Genomic DNA, 12,901 nt, shown 5'->3' on the forward strand with positions numbered 1-12,901 from the left:
AAAAAAAAAGGGTGGGGATGCAGGGTTAACTCAACAGATATATTCACTGACTACTTTGTCTATTTTTCTATTGGTTTTCAGCTTAAAATCTTGAGCGAAATTCATCATCCCCATTTGCTTCTCCTTCTTGGAGCATGTTTAGATCACGGTTGCCTAGTCTTTGAGTACATGGAGAATGGTAGCCTGGAGGACAGGTTGATCAGGAAAAATGGTACACCCCCTATTCCTTGGTTTGAGAGGTACCGAATAGCTTGGGAAGTAGCCTCAGCTCTAGCCTTTCTTCACAACTCAAAGCCAAAACCAATTATCCATCGTGATCTGAAGCCGGCGAACATTTTGCTTGATCGTAACCTTGTAAGCAAGATTGGTGATGTTGGTCTTTCTATGATTCTTCATTCAGATTCTTGTGACACGGGACCTGTTGGGACACTCTCGTACATAGATCCTGAGTATCAAAGGACTGGGTCAATCTCTCCAAAGTCTGATGTTTACGCTTTCGGGATGATAATTTTGCAGTTGCTGACGGCAAAACCAGCAATAGCACTGCCCCATATCGTAGAAACTGCGTTAAGTGATGGTCATTTATTAGAGATTTTGGATCCAGAGGCTGGGAATTGGCCAATTGAGGAAACAAAGGAATTGGCTGAACTGGGACTCAACTGTGCTGAGCTTTGGCGTAGAGACAGGCCTGATTTAGAAGAAAAAGTACTTCCTGCACTGGAGAGATTGAAAAAGGTTGCCGATAGGGCTCAACATTCAGCTTCCAGACTTCGACCCTCACCTCCTAACCACTTCATCTGCCCAATTATTAAGGTATGCCTGTGTAATCTTTTATTGGCAATATTCATGGTTCCTGTTTTTTGGGGAAACAAAAATGCTATTGTTTTGGTGAACTATAAAGTAGCCATTTAGGCAGATTACTGCCGCCTTTTTGGTGCCAAATCTGGAAGTAACCTCATAGATAGAAGAAAGTTGGGGGTAGTTTAAGAAATGAATGTTTAGGTAAATACATATATATCTCAAAAGATGCATTCATGCTGTGGCTATACAACCTCTTACTTGGATGTCCAGTAACTCTCAAAATTGCTTCATTTTTTCAGTTCCTCCAAATTTCAAATTGGATAAATAGTTTTTTTTTTTTTTTTTCTTGCTTAGTTTCATGAAAAGTCCCTTGGCAATAATTTAGCAATGGTATGTTATTTATTTTTGTTACAGGATGTGATGGATGACCCTTGTGTCGCAGCGGATGGTTACACTTACAACCGTAAAGCAATAGAGTTCTGGCTTGAAGCGAACAATACATCGCCAATGACAAATATGCCATTGCTTGACAAGAATCTAATACCAAATTACACGCTTCTTTCTGCGATTATGGAGTGGAAGTCCAGACACTAATAACAACATTCTTTATTGATTTTTCAGAATAATGCTGAAAATTGTTATTGAATTGCAGACTTTTCTCTACGATTATGGAGAGGAGAGTGGAGTGTAGTCCACTGACCGATGACATCTACTTTGCTTCGTTCAGTATAGCCTGACAGAATTGTTTCTTTGAGGATTCCTCAACATGTATATGTAATTAGATGTAAAAAAAAATAACAAAATAAAAACAGAGCTCTTAGTGTTTCAGGTAGGATATTCTTACTAGGGTCCATTTCTTTCGTAATATTATGTATTGAAAGACAACTTTTGTAATGGCTATAGCAATGCAGTAGCGGTGTGGGTCGGAAATAAGACCAACCGAGATTCCTTTTTGTTGTTGGTGGTGGTGTTGTTCTTTCTCTTTTCAGGAAAGACAATCAATAAAGCCAATCTTATCGTTGCAATGGAAGTGGGTAAGAAAACCTTGTTTTAAGGGGTAAATGTAAAATTGGTTCATGGAGTTGTACCGATTTGTAAATAGTTCTCGAGGATATAAAAAGTGGATAAAATTCTTGATGTTATGCAAAAGTGAATTAACTCTTCTATCCTTGTTGGGACACTTTTTAAATAGTTGTCCAGGTGTCAGAAATTGGGTGGACAACCGCTTTGGATTTAAGTTCATTAAAGAGGGAGCTAAGCCTGAAACTCACATCAAACGGGGAAGTTAAGGGCTACCAGAGCGTTATAAGCCTACAAAAAACTCAAACCTGAAATCCCACAAGATATGAAAAATCGCATGAATGCAATCTATAATTATTATATTTAGTTGCAGCAGTGGTGATAATCATGACTTCAATAGCAACAGTAACATAGTTCTGTTAGTAATTATAAGTACAGATTCAATGACAATAATAATGGTGTTGTTCCATTTGTGATAATACATACTGGTTCAACAATAACAATATTGATAATTTCAGCAGTAATAATCATATCACGTTCAACAATAATAGTAATTACATGTTCATCAATAATAGTAGAAGCGCGCTCATCAGTAATGAGACATATGCATTACATGCCCAGCAATAATAATAGATATGCGTTGCGCGTTCGGCCGTAATAGTAGTTACTCGTTCATTAGTAACAATAGATGTGTGTCCAACAATAGTGGTGCGTATTGCATGTCCAACAACAATGGTATGTATGCCTTGTGCATCTGGCAGTAATAGCATCAGTAATAATTAAAAAGGAGAAAAAATTAGTGAAGAGACATGAAGGGTGAGAATGGAGCAAAAGTAGTGAAAGCAGTTGGATGAGTAGTGGTCCCCTACTCATGTTGCCACACAAAATGATGCGTTTATGCTTCATTGGTGCAATGGCCCAGTGACCAAAGTGATTAATTAAGTTGTTGTGGCCATTATGAGATTAGGATAATCCTCTCCCCACCTCAACTACATATTTATATCTCCACTTCCACAGCTTGACCAACTCCAATTCCCACCCACCATCTCCTTTGCCAGCAAGAGAGAGAGAGAGAGAGAGAGTGGAACTTCGGTTTTCAAAACTGTCGTAGATGGTACTTGTGAATGATGACAGAATTTATAGTTGTTGGTGCGATGGTTTTTCTTGCTTAATTTATAGATGCTACAGAGCCCCTGAGCTGATCAAAATGAAGGATGCAAGCGAAGAGAGTGACATATAAAGCTTTGGGATAATCTTGCTGGAACTTCTTTCAGGAAAGGAACCAATCAATCAGGACCCAACTCCTGATGAGGATTTTTATTTGCCCAACTTCATGAGAAATGCTTTGCTTGGACATAGGATTACAGACATATTTCATCCAGGCATACTTGTCAGCAACATGCATGATGGCCACAGAGAGGTTACTGAAGAAAGCATTCTCAAATTCTTTCGGCTTGCCATGTCTTGTTGCTCTCCTTCCCCCTCTCTGAGCAAAGCCCCTCAAATTCCTTCTGAATACTGAAGCTATTATTTTTTTGGATTAAAATAGGTTTCTTAGTCAACCTATCCTCAAATTCATTAATGATATGCCACGTTAAACAATCAATTACTGCTATGTGGCTCTTGTTTGTCATATTATGTGTCAAGCTCAGTTCCTTAAAATTGTAAATATACCATAAGTTAAAAGTTTTTGACTTTTTAAAAATTTTTAATTTAGAATATAATTAAAATTTAATGTAATCGTACCACTTGACGTGTTAAAAAAAGTTACATAACATTAATTAGTCAATTGGTTTGACACATGACATGCCACTAATTAATTATATGATTGGATGACGGATGGATTTTTTTTTTTTTTTTTTTTTTTTTTTTGAGAAAGATGACGGATGGATTTATTTAAAATCAAAGTAAAAATCGAGGACTTAATTATTGACATTAAAAACTTAAGTACTAAATTAAAATCTCATGAAACTAAAATAAAAATAAATAGATAAAAAGACTAAATTTGATTTTTCTTATTTTCTTATTTTCTTATATGAAATATTCCGATTGTGTAATAGAAGGCACAATTGACGCATTACATAAAATAAAAAAATTAAAAATTAAAATAATAATAATAATAATAATAATAATAAGAGGATGGGACGTCAAGCAAGTATTGGATGAGCAAAGCCCCAGCAAAATCAAACATCAGCCATGATTAGGGTAGTTAAGAGAGCAAGTCGCTCGCTCGCTCGGGTTCGGCTCGCATGAACTTGACTCGAATATTAAATGAAGCGTTTCATGAACACGAATCTTGACTCGAATATTAAACGAAGCTAGCTAGACTCGACTCGGCTAAGTTCGTGAGCAGCTCGTATAAAGCTCGAATTGGAAGTTATTCACATAATTCCGCATATTAATATTAAAAATTGATGATTTTTTTTTCTTTTAATAGTATCATTTTATTATAAAATGATGCATATACTCTTTCTTCGAAACAAAATGCTTTACTATATTGACTCGGGCTCTATATTCTGATAGCCAGACTAAGCAAATGTTCATATGCAAGCTGGCTTCTTAAGCCGTTTAGGAGTACTTGAACTTTAAATTTATAATAAAAAAATAAATTAATAAATTAAATAAATTAAATTAAATATAAGAGCCAGCTCGTGAACTGGCTCGGCTCGGCTTGACTTATTATGAGCTCGAGCTCGAGCTAGAGTAAAATTTAAACAAGCCGAGCTTAAACAAGGGAAGCTCATTCAAGTTCGACTCGTTTACACCCCTAGCCATGAATCTCAAAGTGTGTAAAAGTGTCAGATAGACAGGGATGGCCCACCAGGTTTTCCTTTGGGGCATGAAAGCTCGAAATTGGAAGCAATCGTGTGGTGACACGTAATCATTGTGTCACTTCCTATAACCTTGTTTTTGGTTTCACGTTCATCACCACACTTTTGGTAGTATTTGCTATTTGGATGATATGACAATATATGTACGGTATTTTTTTATTTTTATTTTTTTTAATTGATTCAAATTAAATTAAATTTTTTTTTATACAATTGGCCACTCTAAAATAGATAAAAATATTTAAAATAAGGTCTTTAATTTTTATTTTTTTTAAAAAAAAAATCATCAATATCATTAATCAAGCAGAAAACTGCTCATTCAATACAATGTCACCAATACAGTTTGGATAACCATCTAACCATAATTGATTCAAAGTTAAAGATATCGCAGACTTTGCTAAACAATGTGCAGCTTTGTTAGCATTACACTTTACATGACAAACTTGTTAAACTAATGATTAAGTGATTAAATATATCTCTTCCTATAAGTTTAAGATTTTGGGATAATTGGTAATTTAACATGGTATCAGAGCCAAAGGTCCTGGGATCGAACCTTGACTTCGTCAAATCATTGAGCCCACACGTGAAGGGGAGTGTTAAACTAATGATTAAGTGATTATATATCTCTTCATATAAGCTTAAGCTTTTAGGGTAACTAGTAATTTAACATGGTATCAAAACCAAAGGGTCATACGATTGAACCTTGACTCCATCAATTCATCCCCATTTAAATTAAATATTACACGTGTTGGGCCTCACTTATTAAAAAGAGAGTTTAAGCACGCGCACACATGTGAGGAAGAGTGTTCAACTAATGATTAAGTGTCTCTTGTTATAAGCTAAGGTCTTGGGTTCGAACTTTGATATCGTCAAATCACCTCCCATTTAAATTCAATATTCCATGTGTTGGGCCTCACCTATTAAAAGAGAGTTTGAGCCCACACGTGAGGGGAAGTGTTAAAGTAATAATTAAATGATTAAATTTACCTCTTCCTATCGGCTTAAGCTTTTGAGACAATTAGTAATTTAACAAAACTGTCAAAGAACTAAAGCAATTCAAGAAGAGTTTTGCTTCATTGATCACTTCTTTGTTAACTTGAGGCTGTCGATAACATTTATTAATTCTGAATAGTAACTATTCTTGAAGGAGTAGGAAAATCTCCCCCAAAAACAACAGCATTACGCCTCAACCATATCTGGCGTGCCAGAACCAAAAAAAGAATTGAATCTCCTCTTTATCCAATCTATGCATAAGCCTTTCAAGAAGTTGAGGTCTTTAATTTTTTTGAGTAGCTATCCTCACCATTATATTAATATTTCAGTTTTTTATTGATATTTTTTATACAATTGACCACGCATCAAAGACTTGGGTTGAAGATGCCACCGAAAGAGATAAGAGGTAACTAAGGATGCTTGCCGGTTGTGCCGGCGGCAGATACTTCCGATTCTTAAGTTAGCGGAGTAGTTTGGAGGAAGCTAAAAGCAAAAGAAAATTAACAGTACAAGAATGGGTAGAAATGGGTTGTACCTAAAGGAGTTGTTTCCGTTCTATTTATAAAGAGGTTTTTCCTAATTTTTCTAAACTTTCAATTGGGACAATGTTTCCTCTGAGAGGCTGCTGAAAGTTCATGACGTCAATCGCAAGACCATCGAAATTTCTTGACAACCACTGTAGGAACACTAGTGGACGTTGTTGGCATGGCCACCATATGACCGCTTGAAGTTCCTAGCACCCATTGCAAGGTTGCTAGAAGTTAATTGCGGCAATCGTGGGGCCTTAAGAAGTTCACGGTGGCTATTGCAGGGCTGCCGAACGTTCTTAACGGCCATCGTCGAGTCACTAGAAGTTCATGGCGGCCATTGCGGAGTCACAAGACATTCATGATAATTATTTTATAGAAAGTATTTTGTGTTTTATTTTCATGTAAGTATTCTGTATTTTGAAAAGAGATTTGTTGTTTGTATTGAAAAATGTGTTACTAGTTGGGCTACATTTAAAAATCCTTTTAAATTGTTGATATTTTTTAAAAGAATAAATTGAGCATTGAGATCCAAACCTTAGATTCCATATTCATGTCTCAAAATTCGAAGTTTATATTCCACGAATGAAGATATCATTGTACACCTCCCAAATTAGTTGATGACTTCTATTGTAGTTTCTACAATAGCAATTCCTACCAACAATGCCATCCAATATGTCTCACCAATACTCATGTAGCCCACCACAATTACTTCCATCATTTTCAGAATCCTATTACAATCTCAATTTCCTGCGTCTCATCATCATTTGTGGAACATTGTCGCCACCCACCCCATTATCATTGTCATTACTATTCGTTACCATCTTCACATCATTATCATCACCTCTACGAATACCATTGCCATTTCTTTCATATTTGCTATTGTCGCCGCCATGTTATGTCATTATGACCAGAGATGAGCCAAGGGGGGCTGGAAAGGGCCGGCCGAGGCCATTTCTTCCTAAACATACACAAGGAAAAGTGTTTTAGTTCCGCCCCTAACGACAACCGCAACATTACCCACCTCCCCACCATTGCTATCATCAAATATTTTCACTATTTCTCCACGCCATACCATATATTGTTGTTACCATCATCTATCTAACGTTATAGTTTATATAGCATTGCTATCATTACTACGTACTAGTATGATAATATCTTATCAATACCACTCTCATGATTGTTGTCATCATTAAAAAAAAAAAAAAGATTGTTTTAGTTTTAAATATTATATTCATACCAAGAATGATTATTATTATTATTATTATTTTCAATGATTAAAGCCATCAATTTCAATTATTTCACTTCTTCGAAAATTTACAAACTTCTTAAATTTTTTAATCCTAACACAATACCAGTAAAAGTAATTTTTGTTGTAACAAATGAAAAAAGAAAACTATTTAAAATACAAGTTAGGGATAAAGTTTCATCATATTCATTGTTTTGGGAACACTTTGACCCAAAACTATTTAAAATAGGCATACAAATGCCTAAAATACCTCAAAAAACCCTAAAACCCATATTAAAAAAAAAAAAAAAAGGTTATAAAACTATGAGTTATTGGTTTGAATAACCGCTAACCGTTAACTGCCTAAGCGGAGCAGTTGTGGTTATTAAAATTCAATAACTGCAACCGTTTGTACACCTCTACATTGTTATATTATATTTGAAATTCCTTTTGCGACATGAAAATCCATGAATACCTTTAAATATTACACAAAAGGATTCAACGACCCCCAATAAAGCCAGAGGAACCCAAATCAAACCCTAAATACATTTGATTCACTCTAATTAGCATCTTTAACAACCTTAAAGGAAAAGGAACTTTAAGACTGACTTGTACGGTCCCCAGACAAGAAGATAAAGAGAAACTATTTTCAATAAGATCCCACTCAAGTTTAAGGTAGGATTTATTTTGCGATTTCATATACATAAAGTAAAGTGCGTTTTTAAATCAAATTACAAAAAATTAATTATTTGATATTGTGTTTTTAAAAAATTGTGATTTAAAAATATAGAAAATTTGTATTTTCAAATTGTAGGTAAAATGTGCTTATTTAAAAATGCACAATTTGAAAGGCTAATTGCGATTTTAAAGGTCAAATTGCAATTTTTTTAAATGCTTAACTGCGTTTTTAAAAATCACGTTTTCAAATCACACATTTTAAAATCGATATTTTTAAATCGTACATTTTGAAATTGCAAATCCAAACAGATACTTAGACCTCTCAATCTTGGACTGAAAGACAAGAAATGGGTTGCACAAGGCAGTTTTTGAAGCAAGCCAAAATTTTCAGAGGTAAGTATTTTACTCACTATATTTAAAAATCATATAATGTGTATTTCATTTTGCATATGTTAATGGATTTCTCTTTGAAAATTTTGTAGACGAATACAACTTATCCTCAACAAGCGCAACAAGGGTGTACATCAACCTTAAAATAATACACTAAAATCACTGCTCTAGTGCTCTTTAATTATCTTGTGCGAGTTTCCAATGGGTAACTCAATCGGTTGGAAACCATCCTTCATGAAGCGGAGGTCACTAGTTCGAATCTCCCCTCCCTTTCTTATGTGAACATGTCAAAAAATATATATATCTTGTGCGAGGGCAAAAAAAAAAAAAAAAAAAAAAAATTATTTAATTTCTTGCGTTGCTAAGTGCTAACATGTAAGGTGGCCTGAAGTGGGAAGAGAAGCTGATCTTCTTTCTCTCTTAAACACTCTCTTAAAAAAAAAAAAACAAACTTGCCCATCCCCCTCGTATCTTAGTTAAGGAGTCTCTCCACGGCAAGCCCTCATGTAATCTTCCTCGTCTTTTGCTTTTTTGTTTTTCTTTTTGTTTTTGTGTTTTTTTTTTTGTTTTTTAAGTCTTTTGTTTAAGTTAGGGAAAAATATAAAAAAGCCCCCCAAACTACCAGCCGTTTTCGATTTAGCTCCCTGATGTTCCAAAAGTCATAAAGTAGCCCCTCAAACTACCAAACTGTTGCATTTTGGCCACTCCGTTAGTCAAAACCGTTAGTCTGGACGGAAACCACGAAACGACGCCGTTTTATTAGGGTTAAGTTACAAAAATGCCCTTGTGGGATTTTTTTTTTTTGTTTTTTTTTTAAAGCACGAGCAAAACGGCGCCGTTTTTGCTTAGGGTAATAGTTATACGATTTTATTTGTTTAGTCTCTCCTTCTCCTTCACGCAGCCTCCTTCATGAACTTCTGTTTCAACATTTAGGTGCTCAAATCGTACTGCAATTTCTGGAAGTTTAATTCCAACTCTGAGAAAATTCCAATAAACAAGAAAATCCATTATGGTACTGACAAATATGTATGAAAATTAAGTATAGTTGAAAAACGATACCCAGTAATCTCTGGTTGTGAACCCCAGAAGAATTTGGATGTGAGTTTTGATGGAGGTTTTTTGGAGGAAGAGGGGACAAGTAATGGAAATGGTGTTTCTATTAAAAGTGCGGAAAAACAGAGTATGGAGGAAGAAATTGCAATTGATTTCTAAGTGCGGAAAAACAGAGTATGTGTGTGGAGTAGCTTTGGGAAAGCCGAGGAAAAACAGAGTATTTAGTTTGGTTATTGAGATTTGTTTCGTTTTGTGTTGTCCCTGTTAGTAAAAGTCTTGATTTCACACTTAATTTTCATCTTACACCTCCAATTTCAATTACATGTATTAGAAATCTTTTAAGGAAGAATTTGACCAGGTGAGGTGAAGGAGGCTGCATGAAGGAGAAGGAGTGACTAAACAAATAAAATCAAGATATAACTATATTACCCTAAGCAAAAACGGTGCCGTTTTGCTCTGCCTTAAAAAATAAAATAAAATAAATCCCACAATGGCATTTTCGTAACTTAACCCTAATAAAACGGCGTCGTTTCGTGGTTTCCGTCCAGACTAACGGTTTTGACTAACAGAGTGGTCAAAATGTAACAATTTGGTAGTTTGGGGGGCTATTTTATAACTTTTGGAACATCAGGGGGCTAAATCGAAAACGGCTGGTAGTTTGGGGGGCTTTTTTATATTTTTCCCTTTAAGTTATTAGATGTTATATCTATTAAAAACCTATAACCGCAACCGACAAGCGCCTCCTCCTCAATATCGCCAGCTACCACTCAACCATCCGCTGGCCAACTCCCTCGCAGTCCATGCGCTATTGCGCGCTCACTTATGGCTCTCTTTTGTAGAGTCCTTTTGGTCTACCAGTCATATTATAAATAACGCTACAAAGTTGATGCGCGCACTTGGCAAATTTGCAAACTACAAACCCCATCATCAATTAAAAAGTGGCTGATCACTCTCATCTTTCCCACAAGAATTTCAGCCATGGCTTCCCAAATTGATCACCAGCTTCACTTTCTTCTTGTTCCGCTAATGTCCCAAAGCCATCTCATTCCCTTCACAGACATGGCCAAACTACTTGCACGCCGTCGCCTAAATGTTACCATTATCCTTACACCTCTTAATGCAGCCCGGTTCAACCCAATCCTTGATCAAGCAAAAGCCTCCAACCTCAACATACAATTCATTTCACTACCGTTTCCTTGCCAAGAAGCTGGCTTGCCTCAAGGCTGCGAGAACATGGACACCCTCGCATCTCCCGATTTACTCCCACAATTTTTGGAAGCAAGTAACATGCTGCAAAAACCACTAGAGATGTGGCTAGAAGGGTTGGAATCTTCTTCTAGGCCTAGCTGCATTATTTGTGACATGTGTCTTCCTTGGACCTCAGATGTCGCTTGCAGGTTCAAGATTCCAAGGCTTGTCTTCCATGGAATATCTTGCTTCACTCTCTTGTGCCATCACAACATATCTCGCTCCAAGGTACTCGAGGGAGTCAAATCTGACTCGGAGCCATTTTTGGTCCCAAACATGCCAGATAGAACTGAATTCACTACGGCCCAGCTGCCTGAAATATTGAAACAAATTTCTGGTGACTTGAGAGATCGTATGGACCGATTTAATGCTGCTGCAATTTCGGCACAAGGGGTGTTGGTGAACACTTTTGAAGAGTTGGAGCCAAGGCACGTCAAAGAATACCAGAAAGTGGTCGAGGAGATTTGGTGCATCGGGCCCCTATCTTTAGCAAACAAGTCCTCCATTGATGAGCCGGAGCCCGAGTGCTTGAGGTGGCTGGATTCGATGAAGCCAAGCTCTGTGATTTACGTTTGTTTTGGGAGTCGCTGCCACTTGTTAGCCTCACAATTAGTGGAGCTTGCTTTGGGATTAGAAGAATCCAACCATCCTTTCATCTGGGTGATTAGGAAAAGAGATTACTCAACAGAATTAGAAAAATGGTTTGTAGAAGAAAAGTTTGAGAAGAGGATTGAAGGGAGGGGTGTTGTGATTCGAGGATGGGCGCCACAAGTTCTAATCCTTTCACATCCAGCCATTGGAGGGTTCTTAACTCATTGTGGATGGAATTCAACGCTAGAAGGAATAAGTGCCGGCTTGCCGATGATAACCTGGCCGATGTTTGCTGAGCAGTTCTACAATGAGAAATTGGTTGCACAAGTGTTGAGGATTGGTGTGAGGGTGGGAGTTGAAGCGTGTGTGCAGTGGGGGGATGAAGAGAAGGCTGGGGTGTTGGTGAAAAGGGAGGATGTAAAGAAGGCTATAGAGCAGTTGATGGATGAAGGTGAAGAGGGAAAAGAAAGAAGAAAGAGAGCTAGAGATCTTGGAGGGAAGGCAAAGAGGGCAGTTGAAGATGGGGGATCCTCTTACTTGAACGTCACATCCTCGATCAAGCATATCAGTGAACAGGTATCAGGCAAATAAAAGATGTTTCAGAAATGTGTGCCTCTTTTTGTCGAAAATGCATCTGTTTACTTTTCCTTGCTTGAAAAAACAAAACAAATAGTAATAATGCCATTCCTCGTGTCATGCGTAAAAATAAGTATATTACAAATAAAACCTATACGTTTAATTGTCTCGTATTGAGATATAAATATAAAGTAAGAGAAAATGAAAATAAAATTAGATAAAGAGAGAGAAAGAGAAAATTTGAAAACCTTTTGTTTTCTTTATTTAGACAATTTAATGCATTACAAATAAAACCCTTATGTTTTAATTGTCTCACTAAAGAGTTAACATCTAAAACGCCCCGTGTCGTAATTTTAGGTACTTTCTAATATAACCGGTTGAGAACACGTGTCACAATTCTACGCACTCTTTAAGCCAAAACTTGGCTTTATATATATATATATATATATATATAGATTCAATAACAATAATGATGGTTGTTCCATTTGTGATAATACATACCGGTTCAACAATAACAATATTGATAAGTTTAGCAGTAATAATCATATCACGTTCAACAATAATAGTAATTACGTGTTTATCAATAATGGTAGAAGCGCGCTCATCAGTAATGAGACATATGCATTATGTGCCTAGTAATAATGGTAGATATGCGTTGCGCGTTCAACCGTAATAGTAGTTGCCCGTTCATTAGTAATAGTAGATGTGCGTCCAACAATAATGGTGTGTATTGCATGTCCAACTAGGGCTGGCAAAACAGGTACCTGACACGACTCGATTATGACCCGCGAGTACCTGTTGCACGATTAGCTTATATACGAACACGACCCGTTTAGCTAAACGGGTAATCGAGTCTAACACAATTATGACACGGAAATAGCCGGGTAACCCAACACGACCCGTTTAACCCGTTTATAATAATCGGGTAATATTGGGTAGACACGACCCATTCTCTTAACAGGTAACCC

The 12,901-nt window shown here is 36.5% G+C and overlaps 2 protein-coding genes across 2 annotated transcripts in view; both read left to right on the top strand.

The window, feature by feature from the left end:
* LOC132190988 (U-box domain-containing protein 35-like) overlaps positions 1-1,754 on the top strand; it is a 2,785-nt gene extending 1,031 nt beyond the window's left edge. Inside the window, exons 2-3 of the mRNA XM_059606010.1 lie at positions 24-813; positions 1,216-1,754. Of these exons, the coding sequence (XP_059461993.1) occupies positions 24-813; positions 1,216-1,395 (970 nt within the window). The 3' untranslated portion in view covers positions 1,396-1,754. The remainder of the gene's footprint in view (positions 1-23; positions 814-1,215) is intronic.
* Positions 1,755-10,443: 8,689 nt separating this feature from the next.
* LOC132191119 (UDP-glycosyltransferase 73C3-like) lies at positions 10,444-12,018 on the top strand. The gene has a single exon (XM_059606129.1). It carries the CDS (start codon positions 10,497-10,499, stop codon positions 11,946-11,948), a length of 1,452 nt encoding a protein of 483 aa, XP_059462112.1. The 5' UTR covers positions 10,444-10,496; the 3' UTR covers positions 11,949-12,018.
* Positions 12,019-12,901: the final 883 nt, after the last annotated feature.

The sequence above is a fragment of the Corylus avellana genome, chromosome ca8 (genome assembly GCF_901000735.1).
Source record: "Corylus avellana chromosome ca8, CavTom2PMs-1.0".
In the NCBI taxonomy this organism is placed as follows: Eukaryota; Viridiplantae; Streptophyta; class Magnoliopsida; order Fagales; family Betulaceae; genus Corylus; species Corylus avellana.